General features: G+C 39.4%; 2 protein-coding genes across 3 annotated transcripts; one reads left to right on the forward strand and one right to left on the reverse strand.

The window, feature by feature from the left end:
• Positions 1-862: 862 nt before the first annotated feature.
• On the forward strand, positions 863-3,642 carry LOC126625769 (protein SENSITIVITY TO RED LIGHT REDUCED 1-like). Of its 2 annotated transcripts, none has more exons than XM_050294834.1 (2): positions 863-1,078; positions 1,980-3,642. In XM_050294834.1, exon 2 carries the CDS (start codon positions 2,023-2,025, stop codon positions 2,869-2,871), a length of 849 nt encoding a protein of 282 aa, XP_050150791.1. In that variant the 5' UTR covers positions 863-1,078; positions 1,980-2,022; the 3' UTR covers positions 2,872-3,642. The 2 variants fall into 2 exon arrangements, with proteins under 2 accessions (XP_050150791.1, XP_050150790.1); XM_050294833.1 differs by having other exon boundaries at positions 864-1,078; positions 1,955-3,642.
• A 2,523-nt stretch (positions 3,643-6,165) lies between these two features.
• Positions 6,166-18,203, reverse strand: LOC126625771 (calcineurin B-like protein 1). Its single transcript, XM_050294837.1, has 9 exons — positions 17,966-18,203; positions 17,139-17,286; positions 16,563-16,645; positions 16,087-16,146; positions 7,848-7,956; positions 7,662-7,714; positions 7,122-7,202; positions 6,677-6,789; positions 6,166-6,584 (listed from the first exon to the last, which is right to left on the reverse strand). Exons 2-9 carry the CDS (start codon positions 17,215-17,217, stop codon positions 6,521-6,523), a joined length of 642 nt encoding a protein of 213 aa, XP_050150794.1. The 5' UTR covers positions 17,218-17,286; positions 17,966-18,203; the 3' UTR covers positions 6,166-6,520.
• Between the last annotated feature and the right edge of the window lie 210 nt (positions 18,204-18,413).

Below are 18,413 nucleotides of genomic sequence, written 5' to 3' on the forward strand. Positions count from 1 at the left end.
ATATAAGCTCAAGAAAAGGCCAAGAAGCCCAAGGTTAAAGAGTTCGAATAGGATTGACTCGAGTGTTAGGTTGACTGAGACAAAAGGATGACTACCCAACCGCATGGAACACGTGGGCGCACTGACAACTTTATGGCACAAGTCTCCAAGGATAGAACTGCTTAAGTGTTACTCAGGCCATTCAGCAAAGCGCGAACAACAACAAAGACCTAGGATGGGACATAAAGGCAGTCAGGGTAGTGCTCGGCGACCACCTAGGCCTTTAAAAGAGGTGCCATTTGACTGCTAGAACGTCACTTCACTGACGACGACCTGGGTGGATAGGTGAAAAGTTGTCAATAAGCTTGTACAAGTGGTTAACACATTAAATGCCAGTTTGAGATGCCTTAAGACGGTGTAGGTTATATAAAAGGGGTAGATACCTCCATTATGGGGGTTAGACGAATCAAAGAAGATAGAGTAAATGTATTAGCCGAGCGTTATTTAACCTTGAAATCAATTTACACAGTAGATGCAACCCAATTTTCAGAAGTAAACCACTTACATCTTCAAGTCCATTTAATTTCAGTCTATCTCTTGAGCTTATCTAGAGTCATTTAATTAAGTTTGTTAACCTTACAATTTTGAGCGTTAACATCTTGGAACAATGATATACTTAAATTAAGGGGTAGAAAAATAAATTAGATATCGCTATCTATAAGATTCAAACATAAAATCTCCTATTTGCATCTTTAAGTAAAGAAAGGTAACACTAGAAGATAATAATAAATAAGAAAAACTAACGAAAAATTCAAAAATATTTTAATTAAATTCTTGTCAGCAATAATAAAAATAAATAAAAATTCAGGTCAATAATTAACCACTAACCCAATTCGTCAAAACCTAAAAGTCCTCTACTTCTCTCCCATCGGACTTGGATCACCCACGCCCCACTAAACAACCACCTCCACTACCACTAGCGACGAAAACGAACGACCACCGCGACAGCGACGTCCACCACCTCTCTTCCCCTTTGTCTCGTCGTGGGTTGGTGCGAATCCTCTCTCACTGTTCGTATTGTCTTGCAATACACCCTACGGTACTCTCACTGTTCATTTTCTCTTGCAATACCGTTCGATTTCGATACTGCATCTTTATTGAATGTTGATATGCAATGTATTCTCAATTATGAATGACTACTGTCGATGATAAAAAGTAATTTGAAAAATTAATATAAATTTGGAACGATCGAAGGCACTGGGCATATGTCGAATTCATTACATGTGTATAAAAGAGCAAACCTTGAGGGTTGAACTGTATATTTTGGAGTTCTTATGTCAGTTTAAACTTGGGTTTATTAATTTCAAAATTGGGTCCTCCTCGGATGGCCATTGCCCTATAGAAGTTGCCCTATGCATATTGCTGCCTAAGATCAAGGTCTTCATTCAAATTCAAGGGAAATTAATAGGATTGTAATAATACTGAAAAATATGATTATTAAGGAGAAGAATTTGATTATAGGTGCAATATAAACCTTCATCTAAATATTGTATTGCCCTGGTGGAGAATTTAACATTCTTTTTTCTTTCTGCAATTCCGGGTGGATTGGGGAAGATGAGATGGGAGCTGAGAGATAGTATATACAACTGTTTGGGACGTGAACAAATTTCTATAGCCTAACCAGAAACACCCACCAAAAATTATTAAGTGTTCATAAAATAGATTAAATAGTCCTCTTTTCATTAGAGAAGGGAAAAAATAAATTCTGCGCCCTAAAAATTAGTTAGAGATAATAGAGTGGGTTTCTTTGTTTCCTCCTGTTTTGTTCCTTGATGGGTTTTGTTTCGTTTTTCATTTTCTTAAAAGTGTATTTGATAGGGTGGTTTTACTAATTATGCGCTCCTTCTACCACAATTTGCCATCACCACCACTTGAACAGTTGAACTAATGTAGTTTTTTGTGCAAATTGTGACAGTATTACCTTCCTGAATACAATACAGACTCATCGAAGAAGTGTGAGAACTGAAGGTTTCTTGGATTGCAATGGCAGCTTCTGCAAACATTCTGACTGCTGAGGACCATACTTTAAACGGGGAGTGGACAGTCGTTTCATCTCATCGTGGAGTCAAAAGAAGAAACACACCCAGAATGCCAACCCTAGCGCAAAAGCTACAGCAACAGCAGCCGGAGCCTTGGGCTCCAACTGATTTCGAAATCAATTTTATCCGAGAATCAAAACTGATGCAAAAGATGCAGATCTGTATGAAGAAATTGGAGATGTCTCAGTTCTTTCTCAATTTACTGGATCAAATTGGAACTCCGGAACTGTCGAATTGCTTCCTTAGGGTTTTGAGCTCTGAATCAAAGATGAACATGGTGATATATGGAATTGGCAGCCTTGAGACCTATGAATCACCTCGATTGCAGTTGACCCTTGCGATCTTGCTGAAGAGAAATGTCAGTTGGATTGGAGATATAGAGGTGTTTGATCCTGTTCTTTCTGCCACCGAAACTCGTGTTTTGGAAGCTCTAGGCTGCACTGTGCTGTCTATAAACGAGCAAGGCCGGCGTCGGGCTCAAAAGCCGATGATGTTCTTCATGCCACATTGTGAGGCAGAGTTGTATGATAATCTTCTGCAGGCGAATTGGGAAGTGCAGCTGTTGGATTGCATCGTATTGTTTGGGAATAGCTTTGAGATGTATGAGCAGCACCTGTCAGAGTTTAAGAACTCAGCAATTGTCGATTCCACAACACGTATCTTGGCTGCTCGAAAATTCACAGATGAGTTTAGAATTAAGACAGTTTCTGATGATTATTTTAGTGCTTTTCATGATTCAAGTTGGCATTTTTTCGGCCCTGTCCTTGAGACGGAGCTGCAGTTGAGCAGATAATGATTATTTGATTGGTATCGAGAAATTTTATTGATGATTGAAGAAACAAATTAAGGCAGTTTTGGATTGATTATTTTGGTAGTTTTCAAGATTCAAGTTGGCATATTATCAGCCCTGACCTTGCAACTGACATGTAGTTCAGCGATGTTCTTTGATGCGTAAGGGAATCATGAACATGCCGAATATGATCCATATAAACATTGGCCTTTACTGTTGGTTATCTCAAATTGTTTGTTCTCGAAAGGGTTCTCCCCTCAGAGTTTCGTTTAGGCCATATCAAGCAACCTGGATATGATGGGTATAATCCTTCATTAACTTGAGGTATTTGAATTTCTCCGTCTGTAATGCTGAGAAGATGTTTGCATGAGAATTGTCGATGATAAAGAAGATAAATGTTTTGTTGAGGCGAAAAGAAGTTGAATGTTAATTTGGGTTCAAACAGTAATTTCCCTCGAAGATAGGAACTGGGGAGACACAAGGCTTCAATGGAAAATCCTGCACGCTTATGGTTATGGTGAGGGAGGTCCAACTAAACTAAAACACTGTTGGTACCTGTGGATCCCAAAATTGATCAACGAACTCGCTTACTAACACTTTAGTCATGGTATTGAGTACTTGGCTTTTGCTATTTTACAATAGTATTAGATAGTTTAATAAGGTTTTACACTTGTTAAGTCACCAGCGTTAAGTGGTGATAGTACTACCGTTAATTGTGGATATCGTTAATGTTAAATGATATTGTGAATAAATACTAAAGGTAGTTTTCACTAACACATCACCTAGAGTTCTGAATCTCGCTTCAAAACTTGTTATGGTCATCACTTAATACTAGTAACCTAACAAATGTCCAACTTTTAAAGAGATCAATTTGAAATTAATTCTAAAGGTTTGTGTGGTTATTTGTAACCAACCCATTTTTTAATGATAATTTAAGTTGATCTTTTTGTTTTCTATGTTGATGTTCAGCTATTATTTGAGTTAATTTGAGGTTTTCTTGCTTATAAATAACGTGAATGCTAATTATTTATTTATTTATTTATTTATTTAACAGAGGGTAAAGATGAGTCTACAATTTGGAATTAACCCTAAAAGTTGGGTAATTATTTGACAAAAAGAAATCAACATACGACGAGATTTCTTAAATTAAGGACTAGTACTCGTCATGGATGAATAAGGAAAATGAAAAAGTAGGTAGTATTCATTGAGGCCAATTGTATAGATTCTCCCAAATGCCGTTCTTATTGCTCAAGGAATACAGGCCTTCCTCTTCAACCCGCCACCTGCAATAATGCATGCAACGTTCTTGGAGCCATACGTGGTCGGGCTTTTCCCACTGAAAGTAGCAAAAGAAAAGCGTTGTGTCCCAAACATTATTCTCGAACGTGAAGTTGTAAGTGTTGCCAAATTCGACTATATGGTTGTGCAGATTGTCGTCCCCGGACAAACACTGTACTTGGAGGTCAGCCCTTGAAGGGTCCAGAACGGTTTGTATCTCGACAAGGACCCCCCCCATCCAGCCATGCCGAGACCTGCCGTGAAGATTGGCAGAGTGTGACGACCACCACCGCGAAGAGAGTGAATATTACACGGCTCATTCCAACCATTATGTGACCCAGCTCAATCTTTAGAACTTTCCGTAGAGCGATGATTCTTGTGCATGTTATATATATATATATATATATATACACACACGCGCACACACGTACATAAACGGTATGTTATCCGATTGAATATGGATCATTAATCGGGTAATTCTTATTTGATGTTTGGGGCTTCAATTGTCACCCAAAGTTATTACTTGTTACCATGTAAAACTCTGAGAAATTTGGGAAAAATATATCTGATTGATTCATCCCTTTTGTAAGCACTCCATCCATATGCATCATGGCCGCATCACTTTTGTTAAATTTTTAGGGTGGGCAATCAAATTATTATTGCTTGGGTTTGAAACGCTACTGATTCGAATCATAATTTATTGATTTGTCAATTTAAGGAGTATTGGATATTTAGGACCTTTCAATCGTTTGATTTTTTTTGCCAAAAACACAAAAATCAATATTTGACAGTTGAAAAACCCAGAGCACCATATAATTTATTGTTGTGGCTCCTCTCGTTTAGTTTTACAATCATCTCCATAACACTTGTGGCTCATTTACTAATCCGTAATCAGAATGTGAGGAATTGAATTGATAAGGAATTGAACTGCAGATAAGTTGGGGTGGGTAAGAATCAGAATTAGATTCATATAGAAACTATTTGCTAAATTTTTTAGGAATCAAAGGTAGGATTACTATTGAACCACAAAAACTTTTTACTAATTCACATGAATTGAAACTTTTTTATTTATTTATTTTTTTTTAACAAATGATATTATCTACACTAAAGGGGAGGGGTGGGCTTAGCCTTACAATGGACTAGCAATAATGTGGTTCAAATTCAACTTTGGCGAGAATCGAACCAAAGGCGTCTCACTTACAAGTGAAGAGGAATACCACTTGACCGTTATACTGCAAGGTCCCTTAATTTTCCAAGTAATTGAAATTATTTTATATGCTAATTCTTTTTTATTTAGAGAACTTTAATAAAAAAAACTTCTGATACTGTTTACTTTAACGAAAAACCACATTTTTACACTAAAAAGTCAATCCTAGTACTATTTACTTTACCATTTATTTTGTCCTTATCGTTAAAACTCGTAGTTTTCAAGCCATTTTCATTAGTTTTCCTTTTTATTTATTTATTTTCTGGTAAAACTTTATTTTCATTTTATATTTAACTTTGTGAAAACTTTTTTTTTTATTTAATATTGTGATTTTTTTTTTTTTTTTTTTGTTGCTAAGAGAACAAAATTTGGTGTTGGATTAATGCGAAGGGAACAGTAGCACAATCTGGTAGTATTCTTTTTCATTTGTAAGTGAAAGATCTTAGGTTCGAATCTCGTAAATGACGAATTTCATAGCAAATTAAATTACCCATTATGGAGCTTAACCGAACTCTCCCCTCCCTTTAGTTTAAATATATTGTTACACTCAAAAAATAAAAAAAATAAACATGAGGGCAAGATGAGGAGAAGAAATCCATTCCAATTTTTTTATAAACACCATATTCCGTATCGAATTCAATTTCTTCTGATTGCCCTTACGTAAAGGTGCCATTGATGGTTTTATGGTGGAAGTGGAACAAACATGCTTTTGAAATGACTTTTCAGAAGGGTTGCCTAAAAAATTCCAGGAGGCCAATACATACAAACTTGTAAAACATCTTTTCTTACCATAAAGGGGGAGAAACACAACCTTATAAAACATGTTTTTGCATTCAAAATTTCCCGTTCATGGAATCGTAACATTAACCCGACTTACCCAAGCAAGTAAAAACCGCCAAAATAAAAAATGGCCAAAAAAATTCCATTACATGGAAGGTGCTTTACAATCAAACCAAAAAGAAACTACTACTGAGGTGACTTTCTTTATACCCAAACGCAGATAGCAGCTCTCTCCCCTTCCATCAATATATACCGATTTCATTCCGTTTCCTTTTTTCTTTTCTTTTTTGAGGCGACTTTCTTTGAGAGCTAGTTGATATAGTTAATATAAAAACTACAAGGAACTAAATTAAACACTAATGCATAACCTTTCTAAGCTATTGCTTCTCATGTAGCAATCTCATCAACCTCAGAATTAAATACAAAACTTGGAAATGTGGTGGTAATATCCCTGCATTTAGTAAAGAATACAAATATTTCAGAACTACGAAATTTACGAAACATTGATTTCTACGCATGAGATTGGAAAAATTTGTTCCATACCGAAGATAGGGGAGGGTCATTATCTTTAGTAATGATGGATTCTTTGAGACAAAATTGTTCCATTCATACTTGTCTATCTTCCCATCTTGATTTACATCAGCTTCCAAGAATGTCTGTCCACAAACATGAGAGAATTACATATCCAGTAAATTTGTGATGCTAAATGATGACGTATTCATAGTCTGATCAAGATCTTAGCACACGAAAGATGACTCTAAAATGTGTATACTATGAATCTCCAGATTAGTATCTCAAAATGCACCTAAATCGGTATATAATAATTTCAAGTCGATCCCAATGGGCTGGCACTAATGAGATAAATAAGATTAACCATGTTTTAGAGGACAAACAATCTGGAAGGCTTCAATGAGTTTCTGAAGAAAAATGTACACTTTTTTGTCCCTCGGGTTCTCAGGCATTTCATCAAAGACAAGTGACAACTTACCTTATCAAGAATTATCTCAATGGTCTCATCAGCCAGCTTCATTTCAGATTCACAAAGAAGTGCAATCAACATTTGTTTGACCTGCCAAAACCAAAAACAATGATTTCCAGTGTATTATTTTCTTTTTGGCTCAGATCTTTTTGCTCAAATTCTCAGAGCTACAAAAAAAAAGGAAAAAAATTAAAGAGTTTACAAGCTGCTGAAAATTTTGACTTCCATTTTGTGAGAGTCCTAACAAATTATCTTTACAAATCCTCATCCTTCTTCTGATGTTTATAAGGTTAGCTTAATATAATTTAATTTTCTAACCCATGCGTGTGCAACTCAATCACCACTGCAATAGTGTAATGTGTTGTAGTTCACCCAATACATAACAAAAAGATACTGGTTAAAGTCCCACTCCCCAAGGGAACACAATTTTTAACCAACCCTGCAATGGGTTCTGATTGTTTTATATCCTAGCCCACTTGGGCATATACCCAGACGAAGCATACAATGTAAAGAAACAGGCAAAAAACACGAAGATGAACACCAATATACCTCTTGGCGCTCAATAAAGCCCGTGCTATCCAAATCATAAAGCTTGAATGAAACTGCAACACAACAGAAAGAAAAGTGCAAACTTTAGAATATAGTACAGGCATGTAGAAGTTCTGTGGTACATAAACTAAAAGAAGTCTGCTCTTTGAAATATGTTTAAGATATCTATGCGTCCATTCAACTTACAGTCAATTTTGTCTTCTAGCGAGGCATTGGGATGAAAGACATTGAGTGATCTCACAAAGTCAGTGAAGTCAATCACACCCTTCCGTTTAACGTCAAACAGATCAAATATCTGCATGTGGAGTTGGTTCAAGAACAAAAGTCAAAACTTGAACAACAACAACAACAACAACAACAACAAAGCCTTTTCCCACTAAGTGGGGTCGGCTATATGAATCCTAGAACGCCATTGCGCTCGGTTTTGTGTCATGTCCTCCGTTAGATCCAAGTACTCTAAGTCTTTTCTTAGAGTCTCTTCCAAAGTTGTCCTAGGTCTTCCTCTACCCCTTCGGCCCTGAACCTCTGTCCCGTAGTCACATCTTCGAACCGGAGCGTCAGTCGGCCTTCTTTGCACATGTTCAAAATCACCGGAGCCGATTTTCTCTCATATTTCCTACAATTTCGGCTACTCCTACTTTACCTCGGATATCCTCATTCCCAATCTTATCCTTTCTCGTGTGCCCACACATCCCACGAAGCATCCTCATCTCCGCTACACCCATTTTGTGTACGTGTTGATGCTTCACCACCCACATTCTGTGCCATACAACATCGCTAGCCTTATTGCCGTCCTATAAAATTTTCCCTTGAGCTTCAGTGGCCTACGACGGTCACACAACACGCCGGATGCACTCTTTCCATCCAGCTCGTATTCTATGGTTGAGATCTCCATCTAATTCTCCGTTCTCTTGCAAGATAGATCCTAGGTAGCGAAAACGATCGCTTTTTGTGATCTTCGCTAGATTGCTCCGGTCATTAGTGTGGATAAGTATATAAATGGATAGAGATAGGAAAGCAAACACAAGATGTACGTGGTTCACCCAGATTGGCTACGTCCACGGAATAGAAGAGTTCTCATTAATTGTGAAGGGTTTACACAAGTACATAGGTTCAAGCTCTCATTTAGTGAGTACAAGTGAATGATTTAGTACAAATGACATTAGGAAATATTGTGGGAGAATGATCTCGTAATCACGAAACTTCTAAGTATCGGAGTGTGGTGTCGTCTTGACTTGCCTTATCTGTCTCATAGGTAGATGTGGCATCTTCTCTGGAAGTACTCTTCCTCCATCCAGGGGTGGTATCTTTAACTGGTGGAGATGCACAAGGTAATGTATCAATTTCACTTGAAGCTTACTTGTAGTTTCAGGCTTGGTCAAGCGCGATACAAACCATGTAGTAGGAGTCCCCCAAGTCGCCGAGCTAGGGGGTCTGCTGAAAGAGGTGACAGACAAGGTAAGCAATCAAAGCTCCGACTGATTGTTCACCTTCTCCCCATCTTGCAGCAGCATGAAGGATAAAGAGAAGAAAAATGAGAAGAGATGATATGAGATACTTTTGCTTTTGAAGAAGTAACTTTCCACAGGCTTATTCTTGAACTGAGCTGGAGGGTTTTCTGGTTTCCTCCAGAGTATAAGGCCGACTGAAGAATTTGAGGGTCAAAACAAGTCCATCAAATCTAGAGTACGTTCCACCCTGCTGATATGGGATACTTTTGCTTTTGACAGAGTAATGAATGTATCGGCACGTGTGCTGTTACGCTTGTCTCCACATGCTTCCTTGTATCCTTCGCACTTGCCCTATCTGTTCCTCAAGCAGATGCAGAATCTTCCCTGGAAACATAAGATGTTGAAGATGAGTACTCGAGAGCAATGCCAGGTAAGTAATCAGGTAAGGGGTTCCAGGCAGTCAGTTCCTGGCTGGAAGCTTGATTCCAAGTGCTGACTGATTGCTCTCTTTCTCCTTGTCTTGCAGGTAAAAACAAGGCCAAAAGAAAAGACAGGGAAAAAGCATGATATGGGATACTCTTGCTTTTAACCCTGATGATATGAGATATTCTTGCTCTAGTATAGCTTGTTTGCAGAGGTATTATCGGGGGGAAAGAAAGCTGAATATTTCGAAAGGCTTCGTTGGGAATGCCCTCTCAGATATGATGAAGGGTTGAGCATTTTTGCAGGTCTGCCTGTCCGTTGGGGATGGAGGTCGACATATATAGGAGTCTCCCTAACAACAAGTTGTAATGCTATTCCTTTACCCTGCTTGGTCATAGCACGGTAGTGGGAGCTGCCAGTTTCACATGTTTTAACTCTGTCAGAGCACTTTGAAAAAGTGGTCTGTGGTATCTGGCTCTCGAGATTCGGAGAACGATGCCTCTTCGATTTTTGAGAAAGCAATCATGCTGGGGGTATGACTCTCGAGATTCGGAGAGCAGTGTCTCTTCGATTTTTGAGGAAGTAATCATGTTGGGAGTCTGGCTCTCGAGATTCGGAGGGCGGTGCCTCTTCGATTTTGGAGCAAGCAATCTTGTTGGGAGTGTTGTCTCGAATGTGAGTAAAGGTTGGGCATGTTTGCTAGTCTACCTTGCCACGAAGCACAAAGGTTGACACACAGGGACTTTCCAATTATCCAGCAATGGTACTGTTCCTTTACCCTCTCTTCGATTTTGAGAAAGTAGTCATGTTGGGAGTCTGGCTCTCGAGATTCGGAGGACGGTGCCTCTTCGATTTTGGAGCAAGCAATCTTATTGGGAGTGTTTTCTCGAATGTGAGTAAAGGTTGGGCATGTTTGCTAGTCTACCTTGCCACGAAGCACAGAGGTTGACACACAGGGACTTTCCAATTATCCAGCAGTGGTACTGTTCCTTTACAGTTGTGGGTAATAATATGGTAGCTAGACCTTCAAAATTTATGTGTCTAAACTTTTGTTAGTGCTGTTTCTTTGCTATTCTTTTACCTTTCTTGGTCAGAGCGATGTAGTGGGAGCTGCAAGCTTCACGTGCTCAACTTTGGCAGAGAACTTTGGCAAAGTTATTTGTGGTACCCATGAGCTATTGTTGCGTGTGGGAAGTGGGTGATTGAACAGTAAGATTCATGTGCTTTCTACTTCACCAGAAGTCTTCGACAGAATGCCCATAATTTCTGCAAAGCTGAGTGTGCGTGTGACAGGTGCTGACAAGGCTAGAAAAGTAGGTGCCTCTTCGATTTCTAAGATCGGCCCTCATGGTCTCTGAGCAGCCCAGCTTTTGAGAAAGCGAGCGCCTCTTCGATTGATTCGGAGAATGATGCCTCATCGATTTTTGAGAAAGCAATCATGCTGGGGGTCTGGCTCTCGAGATTCGGGGAGCAGTGTCTCTTCGATTTTTGAGAAAGTAATTATGTTGGGAGTCTGGCTCTCGAGATTCGGAGGGCGGTGCCTCTTCGATTTTGGAGCAAGCAATCTTGTTGGGAGTGTTTTCTCGAATGTGAGTAAAGGTTGGGCATGTTTGCTAGTCTACCTTGCCACGAAGCACAGAGGTTGACACACAGGGACTTTCCAATTATCCAGCAATGGTACTGTTCCTTTACCCTCTCTTCGATTTTTAAGAAAGTAGTCATGTTGGGAGTCTGGCTCTCGAGATTCGGAGGACGGTGCCTCTTCGATTTTGGAGCAAGCAATCTTATTGGGAGTGTTTTCTCGAATGTGAGTAAAGGTTGGGCATGTTTGCTAGTCTACCTTGCCACGAAGCACAGAGGTTGACACACAGGGACTTTCCAATTATCCAGCAGTGGTACTGTTCCTTTACCCTTGTGGGTAATAATATGGTAGCTAGACCTTCAAAATTTATAGGTCTAAACTTTGTTAGTGCTGTTTCTTTGCTATTCTTTTACCTTTCTTGGTCAGAGCGATGTAGTGGGAGCTGCAAGCTTCACGTGCTCAACTTTGGCAGAGAACTTTGGCAAAGTTATCTGTGGTACCCATGAGCTATTGTTGCGTGTGGGAAGTGGGTGATTGAACAGTAAGATTCATGTGTTTTCTACTTCCCCAGAAGTCTTTGACAGAATGCCCATAATTTCCGCAAAACTGAGTGTGCGTGTGACAGGTGCTGACAAGGCTGGAAAAGGCTGGAAAAGTAGGTGCCTCTTCGATTTCTGAGATCGGCCCTCGTGGTCTCTGGGGAGCCCAGCTTTTGAGAAAGCGAGCGCCTCTTCGATTTTTGAGATCGGCCTTCGTGGTCTTTGAGCAGCCCAACTTTTGAGAAAGCAAACGCCTCTTCGATTTCTGAGATCAACCCTCGTGATCTCTAAGCAGCCCAGCTTTTGAGAAAGCAAACGCCTCTTCGATTTCTGAGCAGGCGCCTCTTCGATTTCTGAAGCTTCGTCGAGTGCAGATTTTTATAGGGGCTGGCATTAAGTTCCAAAGCACACTTGAATCTCCACCAGTAGAAGTTTCATTCTTGCACTTCTAAGATCTTGATTTGTCCGACCTCTTCTCTCTTCAACACCTTTGAAAATGTCTGGCCCCTCCGACCGTCGTTTTGACTTGAACCTTGTTGAAGAGGCAGCCCCGCCTTCTCCAGACAACATATGGCGCCCATCCTTCGTCTCCCCTACTGGTCCTCTTACCGTTGGGGATTCCGTGATGAAGAATGATATGACCGCTGCGGTGGTGGCCAGGAACCTTCTCACTCCCAAAGATAACAGACTACTTTCCAAACGGTCTGATGAGTTAGCTGTTAAGGATTCGCTGGCTCTCAGTGTTCAGTGTGCAGGTTCTGTGTCTAATATGGCCCAACGCCTATTTGCTCGAACCCGCCAAGTTGAATCATTGGCGGCTGAAGTGATGAGTCTCAAACAGGAGATTAGAGGGCTCAAGCATGAGAATAAACAGTTGCACCGGCTCGCACATGACTATGCTACAAACATGAAGAGGAAGCTTGACCAGATGAAGGAAACTGATGGTCAGGTTTTACTTGATCATCAGAGATTTGTGGGTTTGTTCCAAAGGCATTTATTGCCTTCGTCTTCTGGGGCTGTACCGCGTAATGAAGCTCCAAATGATCAACCTCTGATGCCTCCTCCTTCTAGGGTTCTGTCCAGTACTGAGGCTCCAAATGATCCCCCTCCGGTGCCTTCTCTTTCTGGGGCTCTACCGACTGCTGAGACTTCTCCTAAGCAACCTTTGTGAAGGCTCCCTCTTGTGTGCTTATTTTGACTCATGTATATGTACATATTTGTAGCTTATCGGGGATATCAATAAATAAGCTTTCCTTCATTTCAACGTATTGTGTTAAATACACCAAAGCCTTCTTCGCTAAGTTCTTTGAATTTTCTTTTGTTAAAGCTTGTATGTTGAAGCTTTCTGAGTGGAGCATGTAGGTTGGGGTAGTGTTCCCTTAATTTTCCGAGTGAGGAAAACTTCTCGGTTGGAGACTTGGAAAATCCAAGTCACTGAGTGGGATCGGCTATATGAATCTTAGAACGTCATTGTGCTCGATCCTGTGTCATGTCCTTCGTTAGATCTAAGTACTCTAAGTCTTTTCTTAGAGTCTCTTCCAAAGTTTTCCTAGGTCTTCCTCTACCCCTTCGGCCCTGAACCTCTGTCCCATAGTCGCATCTTCTAATCGGAACGTCAGTAGGCCTTCTTTGCACATGTCCAAACCACCGTAACCGATTTTCTCTCATCTTTCCTTCAATTTCGGCTACTCCTACTTTACCCCGGATATCCTCATTCCTAATCTTATCCTTTCTCGTGTGCCCACACATCCAACGAAGCATCCTCATCTCCGCTACACCCATTTTGTGTACGTGTTGATGTTTCACCGCCCAACATTCTGTGCCATACAGCATCGCCGGCCTTATTGCCGTCCTATAAAATTTTCCCTTGAGCTTCAGTGGCATACGGCGGTCACACAACACGCCGGATGCACTCTTCCACTTCATCCATCCAGCTTGTATTCTATGGTTGAGATCTCCATCTAATTCTCCGTTCTTTTGCAAGATAGATCCTAGGTAACGAAAACGGTCGCTCTTTGGTATTTCTTGATCTCCGATCCTCACCCCTAACTCGTTTTGGCCTCCATTTGCACTGAACTTGCACTCCATATATTCTGTCTTTGATCGGCTTAGGCGAAGACCTTTAGATTCCAACACTTCTCTCCAAAGGTTAAGCTTTGCATTTACCCCTTCCTGAGTTTCATCTATCAACACTATATCGTCTGCGAAAAGCATACACCAAGGAATATCATCTTGAATATGTCGTGTTAACTCATCCATTACCAACGCAAAAAGGTAAGGACTTAAGGATGAGCCTTTATGGGAAAGCTTTCGGTTTGTCCTTCATGAGTTCTTACGGCAGTCTTTGCTCCTTCATACATATCCTTTATAGCTTGGATATATGCTACTCGTACTCCTTTCTTCTCTAAAATCCTCCAAAGAATGTCTCTTGAGACCCTATCATACGCTTTTTCCAAATCTATAAAGACCATGTGTAAATCCTTTTTCCCATCTCTATATCTTTCCATCAATCTTCGTAAGAGATAGATTGCCTCCATGGTTGAGCGCCCTGGCATGAACCCGAATTGGTTGTCCGAAACCCGTGTCTCTTGCCTCAATCTATGCTCAATGACTCTCTCCCAGAGCTTCATTGTATGACTCATTAGCTTAATACCCCTATAGTTCATGCAATTTTGTACGTCGCCCTTATTCTTGTAGATAGGCACCAAAGTGCTCATTCGCCACTCATTTGGCATCTTCTTCGTTTTCAAAATCCTATTGAAAAGGTCAGTGAGCCATGTTATACCTGTCTCTCCCAAAAGTTTCCACACTTCAATTGGTATATCGTCTGGGCCTATTGCTTTTTTATGCTTCATCTTCTTCAAAGCTACAACCACTTCTTCCTTCCGGATTCGACGATACAAAGAGTAGTTTCTACACTCTTCTGAGTTACTCAACTCCCCTAAAGAAGCACTCATTTCATGTCCTTCATTGAAAAGATTATGAAAATAACCTCTCCATCTGTCTTTAACCGCGTTCTCTGTAGCAAGAACCTTTCCATCCTCATCCTTGATGCACCTCACTTGGTTTAGGTCCCTTGTCTTCTTTTCCCTTGCTCTAGATAGTTTATAGATATCCAACTCTCCTTCTTTGGTATCTAGTCGTTTATACATATCGTCGTAAGCCGCTAACTTAGCTTCTCTGACAGCTTTCTTCGCCTCTTGCTTCGCTTTTCTATACCTTTCACCATTTTCATCAGTCCTCTCCTTGTATAAGGCTTTACAACATTCCTTCTTAGCCTTCACCTTTGTTTGTACCTCCTCATTCCACCACCAAGATTCCTTTTGGTGTGGGGCAAAGCCCTTGGACTCTCCTAATACCTCTTTTGCTACTTTTCGGATACAACTAGCCATGGAATCCCACATTTGGCTAGCTTCCCCCTCTCTATCCCACACACATTGGGTGATTACCTTCTCTTTGAAAATGGCTTGTTTTTCTTCTTTTAGATTCCACCATCTAGTCCTTGGGCACTTCCAAGTCTTGTTCTTTTGTCTTACTCTTTTGATATGTACATCCATCACCAACAAGCGATGTTGATTAGCCACGCTCTCTCCTGGTATAACTTTGCAATCCTTACAAGTTATACGATCCCCTTTCCTCATTAGAAGAAAATCTATTTGTGTTTTTGACGACCCACTCTTGTAGGTGATCACATGTTCTTCTCTCTTCTTAAAGAAGGTGTTGGCTAAGAAGAGATCATATGCCATTGCAAAATCCAAGATAGCTTCCCCATCCTCGTTTCTCTCCCCAAAACCATGGCCACCATGAAAACCTCCATAGTTGCCTGTCTCCCTGCCCACGTGTCCATTTAAATCTCCTCCTATAAATAACTTCTCCGTCTGAGCAATTCCTTGCACCAAGTCTCCAAGATCTTCCCAAAATTTCTCCTTCGAACTCGTATCCAACCCTACTTGAGGTGCGTACGCACTAATCACATTGATAAGTTCTTGTCCTATTACAATCTTGATTGCCATGATTCTATCTCCTACCCTCTTGACATCTACAACAAGTTCTTGTCCTATTGCTTTTTTAGTCGTTCGAAATGAATACCTTCAACTACTTTAAATTTAAATTACATCTGGTTATCACTTTAGGCAGATGAAACTCATTAAACAACTGATGCAGCTGCATAAAGTTGATTGATTCACCACAATACAGAATGTGGATAAATAGATTAAGCATAAGATCAACAACCTATACAGACATGAAAGTTAAATTACTACCAGTCATCTAATATATGAACTGCTAAAAAAAAGCACAAGTTTCGAGAAATTAGTTTTATATGGTTCTGGAAATATTTTATAATTAACAGCATGATTTCAATGTTTATAGATATAATATAATCTGCACGCAAAATAACTACACTAATAACTAAAGTAATAGATACATACCCGATTTGCGAAGAGATTTTCTTTCTTTCTATTCTTGAAAATGGCTAGCTGAAATTCTTCCTGCGTATTCACCAAGAACACTCAATGTCACATTTCCCTAACAGATATTGGCATATAACAGTTTGTAGTACTACGTTCGTAAATAGATGTTTATCAAGAAGTTTTGACCAGACAAGCATAAATAAATAAATAAAATTTTACATATAAATATGTTAATTTTTAATTCAAAAATGAATTTACAGATATATATTTGGAACCAAATTGTAAAAGCTAAACATCCTGTTACAACATGTAATACACTGCCCAATACAGTTTAACACCATGGAAACTTTCGATTGTAAAATGTCGTTAACATTCACTATGATCCCATCATTAGAACATCCAATCCTTTTCCATCCACTTTAATCAAAACTTGAATTTCTACAATAAAGCAGGCTGGGGGAGAATTAGCATGATGGTAGAAAGCAGGTACATACCTTGTTTATCAACCCATCGTCAATCACAGAACTGCTGATACTCTTATATAACTCAAAGAGTGCTTCAACTTCACTAACAGTAACTGGGGACCAAAACGAATGCGTTAAATTGGTCTGAGAATGAAAGAGTAAGTTTGTGCATGTGCTAGAGAAAGAAAAGAGATGAAATAATCAGTTTGATTATATTATGATGTTATAACATTTACTGCAACAAAGAAAATATTGTATTCAAATGCTTTGATTATCTTTTGAGGTCATAACCAATTAATTGAGGAAGAATATAAAGGTTCAGAGAGGAGCGAAAGCCTAATGCCAATAGCTTAAACTCTGGAGTAACATGAGATCCAGTGGTCTCATATTTCAGACATAAAAGATAAATATAATCGCTGGGAGAAACGAAACAAGTAGGAAAACCTGGTAAATAATAAGTTCAGATTAACAAACTGTGTACAGGGCCTTCATTGCAAACCAAGAGATTACAACAAACTACAGGGCGTAAACACATAGTCATCATCATTCAAAAGTATAGAAAACTGCAAAAACCACTAATGAAAAAGCAAACATTGAACAACTTACAAGCTGTTTGCGAAGCAAGACTCACTGGATCCTCGTGTCCAGGAAACTGCCGCCTTGCCTTAGAACTAAAGCAACCCATTTAGAGCATCTACCTAACAACACCAAAGTTCAGCTCACCCTCCCCTCCCCTCCCCAGGCCTTATGCCTCCTTTGAACCCACAAAAAGGACAAAAAAAGCAACACATTAGTGAACAAGGCAAAAGCAGTAACTCAGCATCCTTACAATGTATCACCAAACCAATCAGAAATAGCAGATGTTAAATAAGATAATCCCATAATTATCTTGATTTGTAGCTCTAATTAGTAAAAATCTATTGCATAAATGCACAAGGAGCAGTTATAGCCATCCTTCAACTAGTTCAAAGAAAAAAAAAACATAGTCAATAAGAACTCGATCGTAACGGCCATTCAATACCATTTAAAACAAATTAATTTTTAAATGTTTGCCAAATTGAAGAGGGAGAGAAAATAATAGAAAGTTTGGAATTGTTTGCATGCAAAGTTTCATGAATGTATAGCTCCATTTTTCTCTTCAATTCTTAAAAGCTAAATAAATAAAAAAATCAATTTCCATATTCTTTTGCATATAGCAACCCAATGAAATAGTTGGATTAAAACAAAAACTTGATTTTCCCAGCAACCAAACAAATAATTTCAAGAAAATATCAATACCCAGATCACTAAACCCTCCAAAATTTCAGAAAAATCAGAACTTTCTCAAAAAACACACCAAAAAACCAGAAATAAATCGAACCCACAAACAATTAAAGCAAAAAGAAGCAAACTTTATAGCAGAGTAAAACCGGAAAGAATGTATATTGACTTACCGACCAAGAATTTGGCCGGAAAAGCTTGGCTGCCAATTCTGGAGAGGGAAAAGCTAACAACACAGATTCAGAGATGCAACGAACTGGAAGGAGGCAGAAAAGCAGAGAGATGGGTTTTTTGTGGAGAAAAGGAATAGGTAAATCGGACGGCTGGGGTTGAGTTTGATCACGAACTTCTCGCGAAATTCACGCTGATTTGTCTAAATAAAAGCTTCTACCGAAAGCCAAAAAAGAAAACAAACAGTTAGTAGGAGGAGGAGGTGGGGGAGTCCACTGCACGAGGGGTGAATGCGCGTGATGGGATTTGGATCTCATTTTGTTGTTATTAACTTTTTTTTTGTTTTTTTTTTTGTTTTTGTTTTTTAACAAACGTTATTATATTAAAGGTGTGGACTTAGTTTTATAATGGACAGCAATAATATGGTTTGAATTCGGCTTTAGTGAGAGT

The sequence above is a fragment of the Malus sylvestris genome, chromosome 6 (genome assembly GCF_916048215.2).
Source record: "Malus sylvestris chromosome 6, drMalSylv7.2, whole genome shotgun sequence".
NCBI lineage: Eukaryota > Viridiplantae > Streptophyta > Magnoliopsida > Rosales > Rosaceae > Malus > Malus sylvestris.